This window comes from Anabas testudineus, chromosome 2 (genome assembly GCF_900324465.2).
Source record: "Anabas testudineus chromosome 2, fAnaTes1.2, whole genome shotgun sequence".
Taxonomy (NCBI): Eukaryota; Metazoa; Chordata; class Actinopteri; order Anabantiformes; family Anabantidae; genus Anabas; species Anabas testudineus.
The window spans coordinates 7,692,158-7,718,276 of record NC_046611.1 but is presented as its reverse complement, the minus strand read 5'-3'; the positions used below and the strand labels follow the sequence as shown (position 1 = coordinate 7,718,276).

The following is a 26,119-nucleotide window of genomic DNA, read 5'->3' as shown; positions in this document are numbered from 1 at the left end:
GAGAGGGAGAGAGAAAGGGACGGAGAAGGGGAGGAAGGGTGAGATGCAGCACAAAGAGAAAAAGGGAGGGAGAAAGACGGTGAGCTTACTAAATAGAGAGAGAGAGTGTTTATCTCAGCGGTGGATATCGATGCCCCCAATGGGCATTAATGTCACTCGGTTCATCTCTATTTGAAAGAATTGATTTCATTTCACAAAGCAATCTGAATCGTCTCCTTTAAGAAACCGCAGGGAATAATTTTCTCAAAACGGACAACGATTACACAATTAAAGGTTATCCCCAATTAGAACACTCATTTACCAGTGGGATAAGTAATTACTGGAACTGATAACAACCTCTATCACAGTTTCAGAAAGAAGTTAGATACGTTACATTGGGACTAACTCACTAGCATACTAGTAGTTGGCAACAGGCTGGCATCTGGTTCCTGCAAGTTTTCTAATCTGTGGCTTTTCATTAAAGAGCTAAAACTAAAGTGGAGTTAACTTTAACCCCACAGTCAACAGTCAGGACAAACGTCACTGTCAGCATGACACGGATCGACAAGTCCAACACTAATTTCAGTGGAGATATTTTACAGTGTCAGAATATTACTCAAGATCTAAAAATGTTAAGATGCTAAATCAATTAGCATAAGTATTTTTAAAATTTCTTTTTTTTATGGCAGAAATTGGCTTCAATAAATAATAATGATACATAAGACTTTGAAATAATTTCTGGACATCAGAAGTCTGCAGCACTGATAAATGTGCTAATGTTGCTTTGAAGCCATTTTATAAAATTACTGCAGTTATCCTTGAACATTTCCATTAACTAGTGCTGGAAAAAGTTACACTGTATAATACAGCTTTTATTTCATTTGTGAAATAGTATTCATTTGTATGGTATTTCTTGAAAGTTATTTTCAATTGAAAAAAGTTATATGGTTTATGGAAATTGCATCTCTCAATTTTGCGAGGCTGCGCTTTTAGAGCCACTTCAGATGAGCCATGTTTCAGTCATGAGGTGGTCCGGATTTGCCTCGTAATTCGGATGTGGCTGCTCTATGTGATAGAGTCTTAACCTGCAAATCGATTTGTGATGCATAATTTTTTCAAATTTTAGATAGAAAAGAAAAAATAAAATAAATGAAAAGTTTTTGGATCATTTCAACTCTTGCACAACACTCAAACAGATGTTCCATGTGGGTGTCTAATAACAGACAGGATTGATGCAAGAATGGGGACATCTACCCAGAATAATCCATATACATTATTAATACTGATTAATAAACGTCCACCCATGTTACATAATTGCTGACTTGCGCGTGGGTCGTTCTGCTACTAAACAGCAACTCGTCATGCGGTCAAAGACTAATTCTCTTCCTTTCAAAGTCTTGCTCCTTCCTCATTTGTGCATTACCCTCCTAGGAATCACCACAGTGCTGACCATGACCACCCTGAGCACGGTCGCCAGAAACTCTCTACCCAGAGTGTCCTACGTGACGGCCATGGACCTGTTTGTGACAGTCTGCTTCCTGTTCGTCTTTGCTGCCATGATCGAGTACGCCATGCTCAACTACTACTCCTACAGTATACGCAGACCTCCTGCCAAGACGCAGAGAATGGTAAGCCTGTGATACATGTGAGCATTTTATTTATATTAACATCCACCTCTGTGTCAGCAAAGGTTCTTATTTTGAGCACAGCTACATTAAACAGCTCGAAATGCAAGCGTCTTTCATCAGTATCACACATTGCTCTTGGATAATGTATCAACATGGACGGATTACTGAGCGGGCCTCCATTTTCACAGACTGTTAACATGTCATCACAGTAAAGTCAAAGGACTGAAGACGCAGACTCTGTAGGCACTAAACACTTATACAGACATACGGAAAATATCAAGAGACACAAAACGACTACACATACAAAAAGTACTACACTAAAACACACACACACACACTACAAAGAAATGCAAATGACTACAAGAGAAACACAAAACATCTGCTGCATTATTGTTAGTTATGCATTTCTCGCTCCTTGTAAGAGAACTTTTGCTCCTCAGTGCCCCGGGGCCCATTGGCTCAGTCATCGCCACTGTATCAATAATGACTCTTTAAAACCACAAATTAAATATGGGTGTAAAATGTTGATGTGTACACGACAATCATCTCCTTTGCATCAAGACAAGCATCTGTCAAGGGGAAAATATTTTAGGGCAAATGAAAAAAACCAATAAAAGGTGGCTATCCATATCTTCAGACCGACTGATCAGACTTCAGAAACTCACGCTGATTAAATCCACGGGGAGTCAACGCATGCTTTGCAGTACACTGTGTCTTTCCAGGTGTCTGACGTATGTCTGTATGAACGCATGTCTTCTAGCAACTGCTCCTGTGAGAGAATCTAGTGCTCAGTGTGGGCGTTTTCAAGGCTGCACCTGCCACAAACGCATGTCTGCTAAGACTTACTCAGCCGCCGCTGTCATTTCCCTCTCTCCTCCTTTTTTATTATTTCCTCACAGTGGAGGAGCTGCTGAATGTGTCTGTGGGCTAAAAAGACTGTCATCTCAGACTATACAATTAAGTTGTGTTACATTCAGTCCCATCCTCAGTGTTTCTAGCTTCCTGCTGTATTTTGGGCCTGTCTGTCTGTGGGGAAGCCTCATATTTCCCTCCTCCCCACCTGTGTGGCCCCTTTATGCCGCCCACTCAATTCTCTTACTCCACAAGACACACAACTCTCTCTCTCGCCTCCCACTCTTCCTTTAAGAGGAGAGGACTTGAAAAACGTGTGAAGATTTTTACCCCAATTAGGTCGTCCCACACGATTTTACAAACATCAGGGAGGAAGTCGCATAATGCATTTTCTCAGGAGGTACTTACTCAGCATTCCGGTTTAAAAATTCAGGCTATGGCTGCGTTGTGTGACTATAAAAAGGATTTTAAAACAAGGAACAACAACAACTCCTACATTTTTATAAATCAGTAGTTTTAGTTCCAAATGATTAAACACAGGTATTCTAATTAATCTTATTCAAAACGAATTAAATTACTGAAGTGATATTAAACCCTAGACATCGCTGTGCTTGTGTTATATCCACATATCTAGGTCCAAAAGATTCTAGCTGGGTCCATTTTATTGCTCAATAGTGTTGTTCAACTGATAAATACAGAGAATGGCACATCACTTTCATATCTCTTCAGCAAATCAATCATGGAGGTTGATGGATTTTTTCAGCAATCTAAAACATCAACATACAATACACGTCTGCACTTTCTCTATTAATGGACCTGCCTTTTCGCCCTAACAACCAATTACAGACAGACAATAATAGTTCAGAAAAAGCTATGGAGGAGCCAGTGTAACAGAATGCCAGTCAGCTATAAATCATGCTGCCACAATGACAAACTGTTTAAGATTACTGAGATTAGATACCGCTCAGGTTGGCAACCACTGATCTTATTGGCTGAAATGACAACTGACACTTGACTGTAATAATTGAACAGATGAAGATCAATCACCTCGTTTAAAATGTAAAATGCTGTTGACATGTTTCTATGTGACTTCTTTTAGAACAAGAAACCTGTATAAAGTCACGATATCGTGTTAAAAGACAGATGATTAACGAAAAGCCAACAAACAACATCCTCAAAAGCTGATGGCCTTTGTAGAAGATGTGGAAATACAGTATTGTTCTTGCATTGCAGTGTAGAGATAGCTAATTGTTTAATATCAAATCAAACTGTGAACCTTGTTTGGGTCCTACTAGTACTGTTAACATCGATCTCATGTCCGATTACCTGCAGCAGTGTTTAAAAACAAGACAATAGACTGTCATTGTCTATTGAACTCACCACTGTGTGCATAAATTCAGAGTTAAAAAACACAACTTAACACTGCCATGTACCGATCTGGGGTTTAAACAACACACAATAAACCACTGTCTGCCATACACAGAGAATCTTTGCATGTAATTTTTTTTTTTAAATCAATGCACTGAATTTGACAATCACACCATGCAAAATCCACATTCTAAAGCATATCAATAATTACTGACACCCTAAAAACACCCTCTTGTACATGCAACTACAACACAGTGGAGACTATGTGAAGGCCTACAAGAACTGGTTACAGTCTCTAAACCATTACTGGATAAAGACAGTCCAGAGAAAGGTTTCAATTCCTACACTGTAACTCTATCTCCATCGTTCTCTTCAGGGCTATTCGTCTTTCAACATGGGTCGCGCCCCTCGGCCTGTGATGCCCGTGGGTAACTCCCTCTTCTGGCACGACTACGAAGACAACTGCCTGTATGAGTGCCTGGACGGGAAGGACTGCAAAAGCTTTTTCTGCTGCTATGAGGAGTGTAAAGAAGGAGGGTGGAGGAAAGGACGGATCCACGTCAACATCCGAGAGCTAGACTCCTACTCCCGGGTTTTCTTCCCCACTTCCTTCTTGCTCTTCAACATTGTCTACTGGGTGAGCTACCTCTACCTCTAGTTGGTGCAGGGATCTGTGGGCCCCTGCTGAAACAGCCACAGAGCACTGTGGCTAGTGTTGGAGGTCAGAACTAAGCATGGAAGAGGAACCGAGGAGGATTTGCTCTGTGGGAACTGTGGTACAACTCAAAGAAAAAACCTTGTGCTGTTGCGCGCAGTGTAAAGGCCACTCCAAAGACAATATAACACTCAGCAGTAGAACAACAAGCCACAGTTAACGTGAACACATAGGTCCTGTGTATGACTCTCAGAGGCTGAACAACTGACAGCTGTGACTTCAGAGATGTTTGGGGCTGTGTGGCAGATCCATGGTTGTTGTGATGGCGAAGCACCCGTAGTGCCTTCTTTAAATGGGTGCGGCGCCGAGACGTGCAGCTTCAGAGTTCTCTCCTTTATCTTTATGACCTCATCCATAGCACCACCGCATGCTGATCTGTTTAGTCTTTGATGAAAAATACGGAGCGCAGTTCTCGCTGCTGGAGGTTTTGGAGGTTTGAACCTAACTCTCATCATTCATTTTGTAGCACATTAGTTTAAGTTGTATGACAGAGTTAGTTCTTTTTAATTATAGTAATCTTATTTTCCCTTCTTATTTGTAGAATTAGTTTTGTTTTCAATTAGCTTGCGCATCAGTTGTTAACTGTTAAATATGAGTTAGTATCAGGGGCAGTGGTTGTTTCGTAGAATCTTGTTTAAATCTGTGAGATTTTGTTTATGATGCGTTTTAATCAGGCAGTGTAGTTTACAGCAGATGCCAAGAAGTATAAGAATTGCAGAAATGCCAACCTACCAAACATGCTAACTATTCCCGTAAGTGTTTTGTACGTTGCAGTATATGAATAAACAGATTAGGATTAGAACTGAAAAAAAATGTTACAACTAGTCTGTACTCTAAATATGACGCTGGCTAACTTAACTTGAAGGACTGAAAATGGGAAACAGCTAGCCCGGTTCTAACTGAAGAACTAGAACCATTTAACTCACCAATTAACACGTGGCATTTTTTTCTAATATGTACAACAACAAAGTTCAAAGGCTGTTCTACTGTTGGCCAAGATCAGTTACCAGGCAACAAACAAACAAAAGGAGGTTACTGGTCCTTGTCAAGAAATTATGAAATGTGGGCTTTACAATTTGTGTTTTGAACAGATTAAACAAATCAGCTAATTGTTGTGTTTATTTTTTGGTCTTCAAGAGCTACAGTACAGGCAATATGAGGCAGACTTACTACTACTTTCTAACTGTAGATAGAGCCAGGCTCACTTACCACCTGTAACCAATCTTTAAACTAAGCCAAGTTAGCCACCTGCAAACTGTAGCGCAATATTTTATGCACAGACATTAAAAGGGTGTAGTTAGTTTTGCTGTGAAATGACCACACATTGACCCTAAGAAGGATTCAGATGGCCATGAGTAACTTGAGCCCTAAACTTGAGCTTGTTTGTGGCTAACTTGAACGTAGGGTAACTGTGTGTTTAGTTCTTTCATTTTGCATTAGAATCAGTGCATCGAATTTCAGAAGTAGAGCCTGAGTCAATGAAAGCTTCAATTTTTGGCCTTTCTTGTTTTTCCATTGATGAAAAATGCAATGAATTTCTAATGGCCTGTCACATGTAGGACTTATATACAGTAAAGGCACAGCATCTTGTGCCAAGCTGGCAATGATCACAGGTGCTGGAAAATAGGTTCTACATATTGTGATACTCCGTACACTCACACTATAAACAGCTGTGTTAAAAAATGGATGATTTGGGATGGTTGTTGATGACTCATGATGGATTCCCACATCCCCTTCTCAAACATGTAAAATTGATGCCATACGTGGAGTCACATGGACAGAGACTTTAACAAAACACACTGGATGGACGGTTAAGGTGACGTTTGAAACATTTTGGTTTTGTTTACTGTTACTGTTACTATGGTGTATTTTGCAGATGTTTGGCTTTGTAGAACAATCCGACCCCTTTTCCCTGCTCCTCCTACTCCTCCAACACACATACACACTTTTTCCCCAGTATTTGTATGTTCAGAGAAAAGCTTTTATGTAAGATGTATCTAATTAATGTTTCTATTTTCATACAGTTATATATAGAATGTACGTTAGGCCAGTAGAGAGGCCAAAGTCAATCTGGTTTCAGTTCAATCAGTTCAAGCTGCCTAAGTGAATTTATATTTAGGGGTCCTACATATTCATAAGGACTTTAGATACATTGGCATCCTGTCCCGAGGTTTGTAATTGCAAATCAAATTGCCTCCGGTAATGCTGGAAAAACGGCAAAGGCTGTTACCTTGTGGGACGTTACCCTCACTCTGCTGATTTAATACATTAGCTCATAAGAATGGTAAAATTTAATGAGAATTTAGACGTCTGTCTGTCTGTCTATATATGAACTGACTGAATTGAACCGAGCTTGGTCCACACCTCTGTAAACTCTCCTCACCTCTGATATTTCTACTACACTTTATAAGTGTCTTAGTCCGTTGAGATACTTTAATAAAATAAAAACACTGTTTTCTACATCTTATTGAAAAATCACCTGCGTGTTTCAGCCGACTGGGACCTGTATTTATAAAGGATCTTTGGAATCTAGAGTACTAACCCAGGATCAGCACTGGTAAGCATAATGAGCTTCGCTCAAGAGCCTCTTCCAGAGACCTTTTAGCCCCCGTTATTTTTAATGAAAAGCGATGTGTCGTTTGTACCGAGGTGTCGCAAAATTTCTGCTTATTTACCCGTTAAAAAGATTCTGTTTTAGTTGTCAATGAGGTCGCTGGATGACAGAGCCACTCTGATCTTGGATCAGCACTCAGAGAGGAAATATTTTATAAAAACAGGATCTAGAATGAGAATAAGTATCTTTTTTCTAGTGCGTGGTACATTGCTTATATTAATAAATAATGTTTTGGTCAAGTACTACTGTGAAGTCTTTTTGTGGGAGAATTTAACTTTGTTGCTGTGCCCTTTATTGGAGACTGATTTGTGCCTTGAGGAGATTCACTGGGTCTTAAGTTGCTGTGAGCCTCTAGGAAACTTGATGACAAGCAACAGATACACATGAGGGTAAAACACCACCACCACACAAGTTCCATCATTTGGGGTTTAACGCTTCTGTCCTCAACTGTAGCTATTCTACAGTGTTCTTCCATTCAACTAGAGAGCCAGAGACTCCTGCTCTGATCCCTGTGAATCATCAATTTGAAAAGGATTTGATACAGAAACAGCTGAAACAGACGGTGACCCATCTCACCCATCTCCCAAAACCACTGCAAACTGCCATACGATTGTGACACAATAAAGACTGTAATGCTAGTAACAAACACTAGCTAATGGCTAAATGTAAATGTAATGCTAAAATAGATTACTGGTCTGTTAAATTTCTAAACAGTATACACTCAGTAATTCATAAATACATCTATAATAATATATGATTGTTAGCAAAGAGCTAGTGCTCTAGGAAACAAGAAAACATGTCTATGGGGTGAAAATACGGTGTGGCAGGCACAACCCTGCTGTACTGTAATATTACTAAAGTCTATCTAAAACATCCTGTTGAAGTCCCAATTGTACTGCAGCAGGTTCTTTCCTTTCCCATTGAGGGTCCAGGTGCTGCCATTACTGGCCCAAGAAAATGAGTGTTCTTCATTAGCTGTTATTATATAAAAGCTTCCAACACAGCTGCTAGAATGACAGATTTAGAGAAATTTCAAGAACTTTAAGAGAATTAAATGTCACAAATATGTTTGCAATACACTTGGTGTTTCTAAAATTGAGTCAAAATTACCAACTCTATTAAGTAGAAGTACACAAACCGCCATTACTGGGGCATCTCATTTGAAAATCCATGACATAACACAACGCTTGAAATAGGATTCATGTTTTTAACCACTTTAGGTAGCTTTGGGCAATATTCAGCCCAAAAATCACAAATCTCACCAACTTACATCCTTAAACTCTCTCTTGGTAGGTTTTGTACAACCTCTTACATCTTACAGTAAATGGCCATTACAAGGTAATTGAAATCATGTTATATCAAATAATAGAAACAAACTGCCTGATGTCTCTCCACCAAAAACAACTTTTACTGTGCTGTGCTGTTTTCGACTTACAAACAAAAAGTCAGTTTCAGCATTCAGCACTAGAAGACACTGACAATCTGCCAGTGGATTAATCTTCATCAGCACATGAAAGATGGCTTTACAACGTATACAGTATTCCTATTCTTAGACTCGGACAATGGGGAGAAAATAAGGACCAACAGAGAAAGAGAAAAACTTTTCAGATCTAGTGAAAGTGTTTTCTTTTTTGGTTCTTTAATTTTATACAATTATTATCAAAATATTTCATTAAACTCAACAACTGCAGCCAGAAATCTGAGAAACCTTCCCTCTAATTCAGGTTTTTCATGCAGCATCACATAAGATTAGGTGTTTAGTAAAACAATGACTTCACAGATAAGACATCAATGTGCATTAATTGTTATAAATGATTAATGGACATGTCAGAAAATTATATTATCTGAATGATCTGAGTCAGTTCTACTTGATGCAACCCCAGGTGGCATCGTCTCTAAAGTAATATTACCAAGTTTAGAATTTACAAGCAAAAGATTCTAATTTAATGTTCTGATGGACTGTTTGACAAATTAAGCTGATCTTATACAATAGAATGAGTTACATTTGTCCTTAGGCAGTCTGCCTGCATAATAACAATGATACCGCTAATATCCACTGACAGATGCATGAGCACGTCATTGCTTTACTCCGAGTTTTCTGACCTAGTTTATAGCAAGCGACATGAATAGAGTACAAGTGAGAGACAGACAAATAAGTGGAGTCAAAGTGTGCACGTTACAGCTTTGAGCTCCACCACAGCCAGAAGTGGAAGAAGCTCCTGCCACCTACACAAGGGGAAAAGAGGATGGCACGCTAGCATGGTGGATGTTGAGAGAAAAGCACTTATGCAGTAGAAAACAGCGCTGTCTGTGTTTGTGTGCGTGCAGGGGGTTGGGGGCGGGGGGTTGATGTGTTAAAACTTGCTGGTAAAATGACTACTTGGCTTGGAATAGACACCTCTTGTGAGAAAACCTGCTGCAGGGAATCAGTGTGTCTGAATACATGAATACACGTATGGCTCAACAAGAGAATCCTAGTTAGAGTGTTTGGGTGCATGTGCTGTAAAAACACGGCATAGGTGTGTACAGGTGTGTCCAGTGTTGTATCTCCAGCCAGCGAGCATCAAACCCTCCCTGCATTTATATGCCTTTGCATATCTAGTTAATATTCCAAACAGAGGAAATTGAATGACACTAAAAAGACACTAAAAAGGTCCATAATTATCAAATAACTCATTGGAAGTCACTTTCTACTGATCAAGTCATGTCATGGAAGAATTGTGGCACAATTACATTAAAGAGCGACTGTTGGAGCAGCAAACTACATCGTCAGCTATAATAAGATTTAGTATCACAGCCCAGATGGAAGTTCATTACACATCTAATAATACAATTATATGTCAAATACATGGAAGATTTCACATTTTATTGTCTGTTTAACTATCTGTGACTTGTCTTCTTGAAAGCATACATGCTGCACTTTTGGAATTTTTTTTTTTTTATGCCATTTCAATTCCAGTTTTGGATGAGGTGTCACAGGCATTTTAATAAAAGAGAGCTTTCAGGTGTAGTAATGCTTCCTCAGGCAGTGACACATCTTGGGAAGTAGAAGTGTCTCTGAAAAGCTGACTGCATTCCCAAAAATATTCATAGAAGAATGCAGCAGTTATGCAGTTTACTTAGGAGAATTAGATATATTCTTTATAATCCTAATGATGAGGAGTAAATATGACATTTGTGAGGCTCATGCTGAAGGAATTCACTTAGCATGTGACGTAGCTGCAATTTAGAATTGTAATATTGTTTACATACAGTGTGATTGATTATTAATTAATACAAATCTGTTGTATTTGGTAAATTTGTCACATAATAAAATATTGTTTAGCATACTGAAGTGAGAGAACTGATCACATGCTGTATATACAGTATATATACAGCAAACAAGCTATTAAATTAATCCAATAATGAGGAGAGTATGTAAACAAAGGAAGAAGGTTATTTTGTGCATCTACACTGGTAGTTTAATATAGATTGTTCATTATTATAAACACATTTGGAAAATATTTTATTAAAAATGAGCTAATTGGACTTGTATGTTAACTTCTAAAGCAGCACTTGTGTTGGTTTCTTCAGGGCATTTCAGTCTCAGTGTTCATTGGATATATACATACAGAACAGCCTCATGTCTGACTTATGAGTTTGGACATCTAAGGCGTAATTAAAGATGACTAACCGTTATTTATGCGTTTCTGCTTACCACCTGGTGTTGAATCTTAATCTTTTTCATTTTATTTTGCTACTTTCACAAACCAGATTTTCTGTGGATTATAATTTTAAACATGTATAACCTTGTCTAGAAAGTAAGTGAAAAACTGTAGAAAATGTATGCTTAAAATATTATTTTAATATTTTCTTCTTCTTTTTTAGCCCCAGTGAAAATAGCCTATTTTCTGGAGGGTAAAGACACATTTGTTTCCTATCATTATTATCTGATACGGAAGTCCAAGAACTGGGATAAGTGAGAATTGGATGAGATAGGACTGCTGTATGTCCCAACCAAATCTGTCCTGGCTGCTGAAATTCATGATGGTGTGATATGATCTTTTCCTCTTGATAAAGGAAAAAAATATGGGTAGGGGTCAACATCAATTTTCACTCCTGCTTAACCATCTGATTTCACTTCCGGCAGCAGGAATTGCAAGATAACACCAGAAAATGCATGTATTTAATAAGGACGATGTCATTAATCTCAGTGTGTGAAATTCACGTGGTCAGTAATAAGCTGCTGCTTTCGTTTTTGATAAATAGTCTGAATCACTGTTTCAAAATCCAGATGATTTATGATCAAAGGAGATTGAATAACAAATCTAACAGCCTCTTTTGTCAATATCTAGAAGTGTTAAATCATTACAGCCGTGCAACACTGGATTGTGATTGAGTCTTGATCCGTGACAGTATTAAATGAATTCAACATATTCATTAATCAGCTGCAGCAAGGAAAAGGCTGTACTGTAGGCTGCAGCAAGACCTGCTCAGCAGAACTGGAATAAAACTTTAATATCATTGTAAAAGAACAAACTGTAACCTGAATTTCAGAGACTACAAAATGGTACAAGTTGTAGTACAATTTGTAATATGTTGTACATGTAAATTCCTGCATACCCTTGGGTTTTGCATCACTATAAAATGTTCCAGGTCATGTTAAAGGAGAAGTCGGACATTTTTAGAATATACTACACGCATATCTGTACCATACACAGAAAGGTGGAACTAAGACTGGAAGGAGGAGGTAACAGATTTGTAACCCTACACCTACACAAATTTTCTTTATTGCACAATCCACAGCCATGTTAGAAGCTCTGTGAGGCCGTACTTAAAACCAACAAAGCTTTGAGCTACATGCTAACAGCAGCTTGCTCACAAGAGAAATGAACAGTAACAAAACAACGACAGCAGCAGAAGAACCAACAGCTCTTAAATTCACAGATTAAAATGTTATATCTTGTTTGTTTCCATCACTGTAGGTTTGCCAAACGACCAACAGAGACTATGGGTTTGGGGTGCACCAGCTGTTTATAAATCTATGACTATTAACATGTCACTTCTTAGCTAGTTTTAAACTAGTTACAGTGGCAAGAAAAGGAATGTAAATATTGAACTGTATGGTTTTCTGTATTAAATTGTCATTAAACATTATGTGATTTTCATCTAAGTCAATAGTATTAATAAATATAATGTGCCTAAAATAATAACAAAAAGATTTTGATCTTTCACGTCTTTATTAAGAGCAACCATAAAAACCTCAGTGTGTGAGTGGAAAAAGTGACCCTTTGAGCCCTTTGAATTTTTATTTTTTGTTTAATTCTCTCCACACAAGAAGAACACGCTTATGTGAGCTATGCCTGAACAAAAGGAGCTTTCAGAGGATCTACGATCATAAAATTGTTGATTTACAAAAAGCTGGAAAGGGTTACAAAGTGATGTCAAAGACTTTCACCAGTCTACAGTTTGGCAAACAATCTACAAATGGAGACACTTTGGGACACTGTGGCTACTCTACCAAGAAGTGGGCACAACAAACACTCATTAATGAGACAGCCAAAGATTTGAAGGCATCACTGGAACTGGCTAACAACTGTGTTCATGAGTCTACAGTAGGTAAAATATTGAACAAGCAGGGTGTCTATGGCAGAACAACACGAAAGAGGCTGCTGCTTACTAAAAAGAACATTGCTGCAAGCTTAAAGTTTGCCAAAGAGCACACTGACACTTCACAGCACTATTTGCAAAATGTTTTGTGGACTGATGAAACTAAGATTGAACTATTTGGAAAGAACACACAGCACTACATCGGGTGCAAAAAGGTCACTGCATTTCATCATGAAAACACCAGGTTCGTTATTAACTTCACATACTTTTTCCACTAGCACTATGAGGTTTTTATGGTTGTTCTCAATAAAAACATGAAAGATCAGAATATTTATGGTGTTATTTTTTTAGGCACATTATTTTTGTTAATACTCTTGAATTAGATGACATTTTATGACAAATTAATGCAGAAAACAATGAAATTCCAAAATGTTCACATAGTTTTTCTTGCAACTGTATTTATGAAAGCAGCCCTTCTGTGGAGTGATATTATACTGCATTGACATATTAAAGTAGGAGTAGTGTGTATGCGTCACCACACCAAGCCAATAAAACTACATAAATCTTCAATTTACACAACTACTGTTCAACAATAATTAATGGTGTAAACTGTAAATTGTCTCCATAGCATTTGCAACTGTGGTTGTAATTTTATGTGATCAATTTTGTAACAATTTGAGGACTGATATTTCTCAGTAACTGAATCTAAATATCTTAAAGAACAAGATTCTCAGTAGTGTTCTCAGTAGACAGCATCTGCAAATTGTAATTACTATACTCTCTGTATTAGCAAAAGTGTCTGGTCTATTTGTGGTGAATCGTGTACATTGTCTGATGCTAAAATCATCATAAAACAGTCAAAGCTGGATGTTTGGAAGAAAACAGCCAGAGGCTGACATAAACAGGAAATTGCTTCAAAGACTCAGACGAGTTTGAACTGGGCTGCGAACACTTGTTTATAAATGTGAAAGTCAAAGACACCGTTTTAAAAAGTCACCTTTAATATAAAACTGATCAAGGCTGTTAGCCCGTAGCTGCTCTGTGTCAGAAAAACACTGTTTGTGATTTAGGGATCAACACATCCTGCCTGTCTAAATAAAGCAATATGATATTTGGAGGAGTTTAAAAATGTAAATTGAATATGTTGGTTTCATTACAGTTGCATAGTGAATAGTGGAAAGAAGGCATGTGCCAAATGCACAAACATATCTTCAACAACTTACAACTCTCTTGCAAAACATTTGGGCCTCATCTAAGGGTTTTCATTAATGGAAACTCGAGGGAAATCTGTTTGTTGGCTGGTTTTGACTTTCAGCAATATGTAGAAATGTTTACAGTTCAGCAGTGAAGAGAGATTGTGTTGAGCTTCAGCTCACAATGCCCACCACAACTGACGACTTCATTAACGCTGCATCCTGTTTCTCTCTGTTTGCCTAAAGTAACAAATAGGAACTCTGGGGAAATCTGACCGAAATAGTTGTCAGTTTTCTAGAGACATTTTTTCATCTTTCCGAAGGGAAATCTTCCAATCGAAACAGAATCAGCCATTAACTCTTTGCTATCATTAGGACAGCTATGACACAAATATATTCATATCTGTAGTTTGTCTTCAGTTTCACTTTTTACTATTTACAAAGCAAAGTTCTAATTCATTTTGAGACATGGGGAAAAACACAATATTAACTCCCATTTAGTTATGTTTTCCATCTCTACCAGCTTCTGAGGAAAATATCTGGCTTTTTAGTTGCTAAGTGCTCTAATGTGTTCACCACCTCCATACATTTTCTCTGTCTGCAAAGGGGTACCTTGTTTTAGTCAAAAATGACACGAAAACATAAAAGCTGGGGGCTAGGACATCAAAACAATAATCAAGACGCTAAAGTGGTACATAAAGCTGAGACTGCAGTGTCTGGTGATTACTCCCTTTGACAGTTTGTCTGCTGTCACGTAGCATTCAGTTTCACCAGTGCTGAAAGTGGTGTCGGTTCACCCAGGTGAAAGACAAAGACAGTGCAACCTGGTTGGGTAAACGTCAACAAGTGCCCAGATGGTTTATATCAAACTGGCATTCCCTCAGTTTGCTCTCTCGTTTCATTGTGTACAAAAAACCACAGCTCTGGGGAAATCCTTTGACCATCACAGTCATTACAGGGGAGTGATTAAGAGGAATGAGCGGCCATCATCCAAACATCTGTGACGGCTCTGTTAGGGGTTTTGGATCCTGTGACAGGGAACCTGAGTCAAAGTCATCATGTCCACCAGCTGGTACCACAGGGTGTGCACACCCGGTAGGTTACTGTGATATTTTTCATAGTGTTACTGGTGTCCTTACTTTTATTTTCACTTTTAAAGCACTGTTGGCTTAAGCGTGGCACAAGTTGCCACCATCAACACAATCCCGTAGGCTGTTCAGTGTCAGGATTCAAAACAAGACGTCCCAGTTGGCTTTTGGAAGGCGGATTAAAACTCAACCGAGCCAAAACAGAAACTGCAATCAGAGTTCTGCTTTTTCCTGACCTGCTATCCATTCATTGCATTGCATTTATGGCACTGGAATGAAAAGATTTTAAGTGCACGTTGTTTTGCTTTTATCTGACTCATGCAACAGACCTTGGAGAAGAGCACACAAGGTAGTCCAGTGGGCGTAATGGATAAGCAATGTGAGGCAAATAAAAAAAAAAAGAAAGGTTGTCAAGCTTTACACCAGACCTCTATTACATGCCTTCCCCTTCTCTGGCTTTCTTTCACATAAATGCCTTTAGAAATTCTGTGTAGTTAGTCAGGTGCAGTGACAATCCACGCTGTGTTTTCTCATCTTTGAGTTTGCATTTGAAATAGCAAACAGCAAAAGAAAAAAAAAACCTGAGGCTGAAACAACACCAATCTGCTGTCAGCTGCTACCTAGCAGAGTGCTCTCCCTGGATTCAGGGAGAGGATGAGGCCAGATGCCAGAGGATACGCCTGAGACAAAAAACACTACCACAGTCCAGAGGTGCAATGTACAAGAGAACAATAACTGAGTTGGCGCTCCCCTTTTGACTTGGTATTTAAGATGCTTTAAAATTCTGCGTGCACTGTCCTTAACAGGTTTTCATCTAATAGCGTTCACATTTTCAGGAAAGGTAGATGTTACTACTTTTTAAGCCAAAGCTGCCTCTCATTTGTGAATGTCAAACATCATTTTTGTTGTCTGAACTGACAACAGTTGCTAGCATATTTTATCAGGTGTAGAATGGTAGATTTGTATACAAATAAATAAGTCTGAATCATATTCTGTTATACATTTTAAAGAAGTGAGGTATTTAAGTATGATGACTAGTGTTTGGCAACCATAAGACTAGCTTGGGTAATAAGTTTAGCTACGACTTTTTCTTCCTCACTGTAATCCTGTACAGAGGCCTACAGTGGCTTCAGAAAATACAGTACAAACAGTATATACGTATATATCCTTTACTCCAATCACTCAATACTGAAAAACCCATAATGACAAAGTCAAAATATCTATTTACAAACTTAATTAAAATCAATAACTGCAATAGGCTCTGATAAAGTAACTGTTGTGTTTTTGGGTTTCCTGTTCACTGTCCCTGTGGTGTTTCCAGACTTCACAATTAGTGAACACTCTAGAAATTGTTTTATATTTGTGTCATGATCTCTGCATCGCCCCAGTTTTAATTATGGACTTCTACATAGAGTTACGTGAACTTTATAGCTTGGTTTTGTCCTTTTTGATGTAACTATATCTAATGATGCTCTTTGGCTACGTTAATATTATGAAGTAGCAAGTTAATATTATGACATGCTAATTCATAGCTACATTCAGAGCTGACAAGCACATCATTTAATCCGGTCCTTAAAATGTTTTCTCCACCATGACATCAAGCGAAGCCGAGTTGCCTCGCTTTGATCCAAGCTGATCTGACCTTCCTGAGAGCATCTTACCACCACCACTTGATCTGACACACGGACAAAAATAAATTACTTGTGTTTCTGAATTTCCAGAAATGTAGGTTATAACAACATATTGGTTTGATATTAATGGTATTTTAAATCACCATTAGGTGGTTTGTTAAATAACCCTGTTGGAATTGTACATATCGGTATCAGCAAACTCTTGTCTAACTTAGATTGTTGCACAAGATTTGGGCTGAAGTTCCCACCGTATTGATTGGAGTGCTCTTTTAAAGTCAGCCACATGATTGCATAATTGGACTGGCGCCACAAAACCCATATATAAGAAGCGTGCAATCATGTGAAGTGGAGAACCTTTAGACACACCGGCTTGTTTAGAAGCTGTAGCCTTTTTCCTTTTTTTTTTTTTTTGCCTCTCCTTTTGAGCTCACTCGAGTCAAATAAAATATTCAGGCTTCATTCCTGCAAGCTGAAGACACTCCGGATGGAATTTTTCTCAATGCACACTCTGGCTTTCTCTCTCTCTCTCTGTCTCTCTATATCTCCGTCATACATACACACACACTCAAACCGCCCCTCCAATGCCACAAACATACACTGTTTGCCTCTGTGCCCTGTGTGCTACAGATAATCTTTATGAGGCAGAGACCCCACTGAGAGTATTTATAACCCAATCACACGGCTATTCAGCTTTCTTCTTCTTTCTCCTCTTTCCACTGTTTCTGCCCTTGCTTTCCTATGAATGTTTAAGCTACTAAATCAACATATCAACGTGAGACCCACATTAGCCTAGTAGTGTACATGCGTGTGTGCGTATCCTGTACACGGCAGCAGGTGGTAATCCTCAAAAGAAATTTTAATTAAAAAGACATTATTGCCTATATCAGTAGTCTTGTCACTTGGATAACTGCAAACACACAAACGTGCATGCATGAAAGGTGAAAAAGCTGTGTGCCTATACATACAGTACATGCATGTGCCTTTCTACAGCTCTTTCAGCCAATAATCACAGTTGTCAAGTCAAGATGTGTAGCTCCAGATGGCAGACTTTGAGGTGAAATCTTGTTAGTTGCATGTAATTTCCCAGGGAACTGTGCCTCCATGTTGCTGTTTATTTTGTCAGTGCTAGGATAGAAGAACAAACAGGTGTGTGTCTGATCAGTGATGTCTGAATCACACCTTTAGTAAAATCTTCCTAGAATTGACAAGTGATGTCCCTAAGCTGCAGATCTTAGCAGTGTGTATGTGTTTATGTATTTATGAAAACTGACTGGTGACACACTCAAATCTCAGTAGCTTTGATCTCAGAAAGAGGTTGTGTGTATACCAAGGATATATGTAGATACAGTATATTGGTGCCTTGACTTAAAGTGACAAAACTCAATAACGTTAAGACGTTAAAAATTTAAGTATACAGAAATGAAATTTTTTTACAGTACAAAGCTGTGTAGACGTAGCCTGTACCTGTCGAAAATTATATTATATACAAAATAATTTTAATTAACTGATTAACGTGCAGAAAATGTAATCTAGTGGTCACACTCACCTTCTGTTAAAATTCTAATGGTAGAGGAATAAGACAACTGTGTAAAAACAAAGAAAACAGCAACTATGTAAAGGTTAGTTAGTATTCTGAAAACAAATGCCCACGGTTCTAAAAACAAACAAACAAACAAAAAAAACAAAACACTTTCAAGAGTTTGAAGCACTAGTTTCCAGGTCCCAATAACACAAGCATAAACCACTATCTTTAGCAAAATTGATTAAAAATAAACTGAAATCTCTCATGTACACAAGTAGTCAGATTCTTATATCAAGCAGTCCCAACTTATACTGTGTAAGCAATTCAATTGGCCATAGAAAGCTGCAGACCCATGTATGTAAGTCCCACAATTTAAACCACGGCGTGAAATTCAACACAGATCAGGACAAGGGTATGAAGGGCATTGGTCAGGGATGTATCACTCCAATACATCCAAAGGACACAGAGAAGACAAAACTGCAGTGGCTTCAGGAAACGTCTGACTTTCCTGAAGAACCAAACCCAATTAAACATTTACAAAGAACATATGGCAGTTCACACACACTTTTCATGCAATCTGATGGAGCTTGAGAGGATCTGTCAGGAAGAATGGGGATAAACTGCTTAAATCCAGGTGTGAGAAGCCTGTGGAGACTTAACCAAGATGATCTGAGCCGTGATTACTGCCAAATGGGCTTTTAAGTATTGTATTAAAGGTCTAAATAAATATGTTAATGAGAGATTTTCTCTTTATATTTTAAAGTATTTTTTTTTTCCAAATAGAAGACTGATTAGCTAAAATTGCATTTCTTTACATTTCAAAATAAATTTACAGTCCAGTAAAATGTGCAAAACGTGAAGAGGGCTGTAGGTATTACAGTTCAAACAGATGATTGAGTCGGGGAATACTGGGCCTCTCCAGATGAGCTGAATATTTAGTATTCAGGATTTGGGTATTTACCTGCAAAATGTCATTACTTCAGTGGGAAGTAAAAATTTGCTTTAAAGAACCTATCAGTATTAAATTAAACAAACTGTAATACATTAATAGGCTACTACAGAGCACCGAACCACAGAAAAACAAACCAAGAACAAACTTAAAGGACCAATGAGTGACCGAGTGAGGAAATGTGAACATGAGTATTTTTAGTTTACCAAAATAAAAGCGGTATGAAAGTACAGGCTGTGTCAACAAATTCTAGAAGTGATTCAGGACAGTGATTCAGGAAATAATGCACAGCCCATAAATTATATATATATATATATATATATATATATATATATATATATATATATATATATACAGAGAGAGAGAGAGAGAGTCAAAGAAAATTAGCTCTATCAGTTTTATTTTGTTTCTGTGTCCAGTTGGTTGGAATAATTGAGAGAAAGAAAAACATATGAGCAACTCAGGAAATAATTCTCACAGGCAAAAAACTAGTGAACAAAAATAAAACATTCTATTTGTAACAGTGTTGTAACAGCTCTCTACATGGAGAGCACAAAAACTGTTCCGATAGCCCCTTACTTAAATAATGGAGGAAGTATTGGACAAATGCATCCAGCTACTGCCTTGGGTTATTTGCTATAGCAATGCCCAGCTGGAAAACCATTAAGTGTTCTGAGCATGTAAAGTCTCATCAATGGATTTTTTTTTTTTTTGAAAAAATGAACAATTTCAGTGGAGTAACATTTGGAAAGGTAGAATTAGTAAAATGAAGAAAAATGTTTTGATAGTTTTTATGTGATCAGGAAAAAAATGGTGGAGAAAGTAGGAAAACAAGAGCGCACTTATCGACAGATGATTTCCATTCATGTGACTCTGTCGGGCAAATAAGCATTTGGGTGGCAGCACATGAGTCACACAGCTCACTGATGGCCAAGTGTGCACCTGTCTCATAAGAAACATTCCTCTTGACTGAAGAGTTGTTTAGCTCAGATCTGTGATCATGCTTAAATTACAAATCACAGGGAAAGTTGGGGTTGTATGGGGGGCGGGAACTGTGAAGTGGTTTGCCTCTGCCTCATCCGGTTTTATTACATCAGAAGCCACAGAAAGGGGAAAAGCGAGTTTGCATGTGAGAGAGAGGGAGGAAAACGGGTTTTGCACTGTGCAAGCCATGCATCAAGTTTGACCACTGTCATCAGCAGTGGCTAATGGCCCTATTATTACATGTTAATACTGTCACTGGCTGGAAATTACAGGGCATGAAACGTGGAGATGTGAATTTAGTTGCTTTCTTTCCCAGAGCTGAGGTGTTTCTATTATCTTCTAAACTAAAAATAAAAACTGGTCACTCACTTGAGCTTCAGATTCTGAACCATCTGCTCTATTTTATGACAACAAAATTCAAAGTTGTTGACACACCTCATCAACACCCTGCTGTTTTCTCTTTGGCATGCTACATCAATCAAATGCTTTGCTTCCTGCACGACCAGACCACACATCAATCATGCATTGATTTCTGAGGTTCACATAATATGGACACCCGTGAGGAATCTGCTGGAAGATTGCACGGAGGATGTGATGGCGTGTACATGTATCTAAGAGCTTGCCCGTGTGTGTACGTTATGAGCTCAGACACATCTTGTGTGTGAGAGTTCTCATTTTCTGCTGCTAAATCATTTGAATTACATGACAGAGTGCTGCTCATGGATTGTGTCGTAATTTCTGATCCAGTCTTCAGTGGAACATTTGAAAATGTGGCTATAAACAATTTGGTTATAGCTTCTCTGAAGGACAGAGTCTAATATAAATCCTTGAAAGTGTAATTAACATTGAATGAGACGGGAATATTGAGAGGAGGACATGTAGGATAATAGATCAGCAGCTGAAATTGGTTGTACTGTACTTGACGATCAGCCAGCTATGGAAATACGCTGTGGTGAATGTAAAGGTAAAATAAATTATGAAAATTAAAAATGAAAGACAATAGGATGGAATCCCTTTTTACTTAGTTTACATTCAAAACTGATTTCATGGTTTCTTGAAGGAGATATTGGTTGTTTGGATGTTGAATATTTTAATATTCGTTGCATTTCTGATGATGGAAGACGAGATGGAAGATGAAACAGTTGACACATGGCAAAGGTCAAAGCTTTCTGCTGGGATTAGAAAAGCTGTTTCCATCAGAGCTGCACCATTTGCTACAGTGGTGCTGTACTTTAGATGGAGCTTCATGACATGTTTGCAAAATATCATGGACTAAAAGTGAATATGTTTGAGTTGAGGTTTGTTAAACAGTTTTAATATTATGTTATTTAAGAGTTTCAGTTGGGTTTAGTTTGTAAAGTGCTTGAGGTTATTGGAAATAGAGTTGATTTATATTTTTAAGTTGGATATTTACTTAAAGTGAGGCAATGTTTGTTTCTGATGTTCGCCGTCTGATTAACTGTATTAGCCCAGAGGGAGGCTGATTTACAGAAGAGGCACATATAATAAATAAATAAATAAATAAAAAAAGAGTAAAGAGTAAAATAACAGAGGTTTTCACTGTATGATCACCAGGGCAGTGTGCTTGCAAGAATCTCTCGGTGCGACAGGTACTGTATTATGATGCAGGGGGTACAATTTACAATTGTTAGGAAAACTTTCATAGTATAAAGAACATGCCACCACATATAGTATGAGTTGAATCACTGTCTGTCACAAATCTTTGCATGTAAACTATTAATTAAAAAGTAATTCTGAGAAAGTTATATAGTATAACAAGTTCAGTCAGTTACAAGGATACTTATCAATGAACAGAAGGAGTTTAGGAGGAAGTAATTACATCTTTTACTTAAAGTATTAATGTACAAAAAAGTATATAAGTATTTTAACAATGAACTTAAAGAATTAAAAGTGCTCAGAGCAGTAATCATTAGATTTCTCATGCATTAATGTAAAAGCAGGTTTTTATTATTGTAGTTCAGTTGATTATTATCTCCATTTTGATTCAATGGGAAATGAGTGTTTATATAACTACATCACAAAAATCAGAATTTTTGCTATTATATGTACAGCGAATATGATAGTTAAGCATACTAGCTATTATTTCTTTAAACTTGTACTACCTGTGCTAATGTTATACTAGTTAGCATTTTAGCTTACTACTAAATAGTTTTATTGATACTTTTTTATTGATTGCAGTGGCCCCTTTTATTTCTGAGGTGCTTAATAAATAAGTAACAGATGGATTGTTTTTTACAGTGAAGAAATCGTACTGCAAAGTATAAGAGGCACGGAGAAACTCCTGTGACTTAAAAAGTAAAATGTAAAGCACAATCAAAAGCAATCCTGTTCTGCAGTGCCTTTCTATCTTTATGTAGGACTCCTACTGTGAGAAGTTCACCTCCACAAAACCTGACTGAACATCTGGTAAACAAACAGAACAACACACGTCCTTGGTTCCATAAGATACTTCTATCTTTAATTTATATGATCTATAATTCCAATCACTGCATGACTGCTTTAACAATACTGAAAGTGAATTTTATTTGTTGGTCAGTCTGGTATGAAGGGCTTTGTAATGTCAGGTGTGTGTGTTACACAGATTTACTGACAGGATCCACATTTAATGTTTACCTTAAGGATGTTCACATCCATGTAAAAATGAATAAAAGCAGCTGTAGGATGTGTACTAGCTTAATTACACTGCTAAAATTTGCATTTGCATCACACTTTAAATAAAGTATCTGCTGATTCTGTCCTTACATTAGTGTTTAACCCACTACCATTATCACCTACACATTAAAACATGCTACTAAGTGTTTGCTATTGCACTTACTATTTTGATTATATATGAAATGTAAGATTTGGAAAAAAAAAGGGATTATTTTGTACACACAGTATGCAGGTTTCATGCTGCCACTGCAAAGTCCTATCTTGAAGGCGTGATATAGACTTGAAGACTAGAAATGACATGAGCCATGTGTCTGTGTCTGAGGTGCAGACAATAATAACATTTAAGTGAAATCACACACGTACAAACTGTTCAGTTACATGTTCCTTCCCCTTTGGCTTGAACCCAATAAAATGTCCAACACATTTAAAACTTCCTCATACCTCCACTTGTCACCTGTTGCCCTACTTAATGTTTATTTTTACAGGGTTGCGAGGTGCCAACATTGATGGATGACAAAAAGGCAATATGTGCAGAGATTGGATATGGGACTCCGCATGCAAGTGGCACGGATCCAATATGAAAAACAATGATCTGGTCACAATCTTTGGTGAAAAAATGCTGACCTTAGTCGCTTAGAGGAAAAAAAATAATAAATTAAAGGAAAATCTGATTTGGGGCACTTCAGCATGTAATGTGAACATAACCTTTACTTGGGTAGGGTTGGGTAGGGTTCAAAAACAGTTTGAAGGCATGTCAGATCGGCCTGGAGAATGGAGCCATCTGTCACTGGGCTCGGGCTGGCACCCACTGCAGAGTCTCATGATGATGGATCAAAACATTATTTTACATTAGTAAAATGCTTCCATGGTAATACTCAACAAAACCACGGCACATTTGATGGGCATTGATAAAATGAGATAAGTTTAGCTTGTATATCTCATCTAAAGCTGTCAAAGAGGTAGATTATCCTCACAGGAACTGACTGAGGCCACACGTGCACAGATGTAATTGAAATGCGAGCCACGGGTGGACATGTAGAATAACAGCATTGGTTTGTTTTTGGGGGCTCAGGTAACAGAACATGAAAAACTAAATTTTAGGGAAAATGTTTCTTTATGGTTAGATGCAATCTCCCCTTTTGGTATACAGTTATGTTCACTCACGTTCAACCTAACACAGGTTACTCCTAAACAATTTCTGATGTTTTATCTTTATCTTTTTTGATTTCCCAAAATGCCAAACAAAATCACACAAGAGTGTGGCTAAGAAAAAGCGTGAATGTAACACAAACAGTGGCGGTATGGTCTATCTCTGACTGAGTTTCACACAGAGAACTAATCCAGTGAAATCCAACAGTGTTTCTTACAGTGAATAATGTGAACAGTCCTCATCAGTGAAGTGTGACAAGTTAGCTCAATACAGATTTTAATTTATTTCTTTCAGTGCAGGAAGTCCTTGTTGGGAGAAAAAAATGTTTCAGACAATAATAGGAACATAGTAGCCCAGAGGAAAAAGGCTTGTGTCTGTGAGGCTGCCTCTTAAATACTTGATTTAAAGGGAATTTGAATGAGTAGCATTCTTCTGTCCAGCTGCAAATATACTGCCACAAGGCCCTGAGGCAAAGCACTGGGCTTACAGTGGTACTGCTCAGTTGCCAAAAATAAATCACAAGAAAGGGTCGAGTAGAAGTCGTTGGGAAATGGTTGAACAGCTTTAGAGACGTATTCCTTCTACACTTTTCTTGTTGTATTTCGGCTGCCTGTGTTCAACGAAGTCTGTCATTTTCCAAAACTGACAATCCATCTTTGGAGCTCACTTCACACAGTCACAGACAACATGTGGCTTTTTGTCAGCTGAGACTACTACAGTGTACGTGGTTATCCTCATGTTTAAGCAATATCACACATTCTCCAAACATATTTTTCACATATGTAGAAATGTGAAAGACAATCTCATCTTTGCAAATTCAGATATTTAGTAGAGATCTGTGTTCATATAGAACTTGATGGATAAAAAAATAAAAATAAAAATGCTGGTCTGAAATGTGCGGATCATAACATCAATATATATGTTAGATTTATTTAAATGCCATCCTGTTGATTACCAAAATACTAAGGATCAATTCTAAAATGCTATTTATTTCAAACTACATTCATTCAGACATAATAAATAAGTCTTAAATCAGCAAATCACAATTTCTGGTCTGATATCCAATTTCAAGCACCAAGTGCAATTAAAGCCGGGTTTTCCCTTTGATTGATGGAAACAGCATGATGTGTCAGTAATTAATTACTTACAGTACTGAGTAATTTGCATGAAAAATGAGGATCTTTCATTATATTTATCAAGAATTGTAGGACTCATACTGTAGTATCACTGAATGCTGGGTGTCAGAAAGTTTTTGTATGAATAATCAAGAGTTGGATAGAACATGTCCCGCTGTGAGAAAACGACACACGACACAATCGAGAAACACGCACATGTGTCTGTGTGTGTGTGTTTGTGTGTGTTTAGTGAGGGTTAAACAGGAGGGTAAATGGGGGGGACTAGGGTGAAAGTGAGAAGAATGGAAACAGGAGGGAGCTAGACAGGCAAGAAAACTGAAATAGAGCGGAAGAGAGCAGCAAGGGAGACAGGAGACTTGTGAGGGTAATGGCAGAGAAAGAAAAGTCTTAGCGGCAGATAAGAGGGGGAGACACAGAGGAGGGGGGTGAGATGGAGAGAGAAGGAAGAACAGAGAGAGAGAGAGAGAGATAAGGTCTGGCAGTTAACAGGAGTAGTCTGCTGATGTGGACAGCTTGGGGAAAGCAGATCTAAACACAGAAACTCCCTTGCTTGGGGGAATTATTTCAGAAAAAGTAAAAGCTCATCTATCCTTCAAAGGTAGCCATGACAAAAAAGGTACAAAAATGCACCAGTATTGGTTCAAAACAGCTTTATGTTGCTTTTCAGCAAGTAATAAAAGCCTTTCAGAGCCATTTTTCTGAAATGCAATTTCAAATCTAGCCACTAAAAGATAAAAGATGTTATGCCCTTTCAGCTGCTCATCAAAGAAACTGACATATTAATGTGCTTGAGTGATCTTGATTATCACTTTAAGCCAGCAGGAGCCCATTTGTGAAGTCCTGACACTAAAAAGGTTTCTATCTAACTGTTGTGATACTTATTGTGAATTTTCACACAAGTAGCCAAAACTGAAATGACAGAAAAGTGAAGACGTCTAATCAGTTGGAAACCTGACAGGCAGCTCTGAGAACTTAATTATTGAAACTAAATACAAATATGATCGTCTGGGGTAAAAATCGCTTGCAAAAAAAGTTGCAAAACAACAGG

At 37.9% G+C, this 26,119-nt stretch overlaps 2 protein-coding genes across 3 annotated transcripts in view; one reads left to right on the top strand and one right to left on the bottom strand.

The window, feature by feature from the left end:
- LOC113164370 (gamma-aminobutyric acid receptor subunit gamma-3-like) overlaps positions 1-7,353 on the top strand; it is a 73,924-nt gene extending 66,571 nt beyond the window's left edge. The window contains exons 9-10 of the mRNA XM_026363635.1: positions 1,411-1,607; positions 4,204-7,353. Of these exons, the coding sequence (XP_026219420.1) occupies positions 1,411-1,607; positions 4,204-4,485 (479 nt within the window). The 3' untranslated portion in view covers positions 4,486-7,353. The remainder of the gene's footprint in view (positions 1-1,410; positions 1,608-4,203) is intronic.
- cfap221 (cilia and flagella associated protein 221) overlaps positions 1-26,119 on the bottom strand; it is a 90,332-nt gene that overhangs the window by 19,249 nt on the left and 44,964 nt on the right. The window lies entirely within an intron of this gene.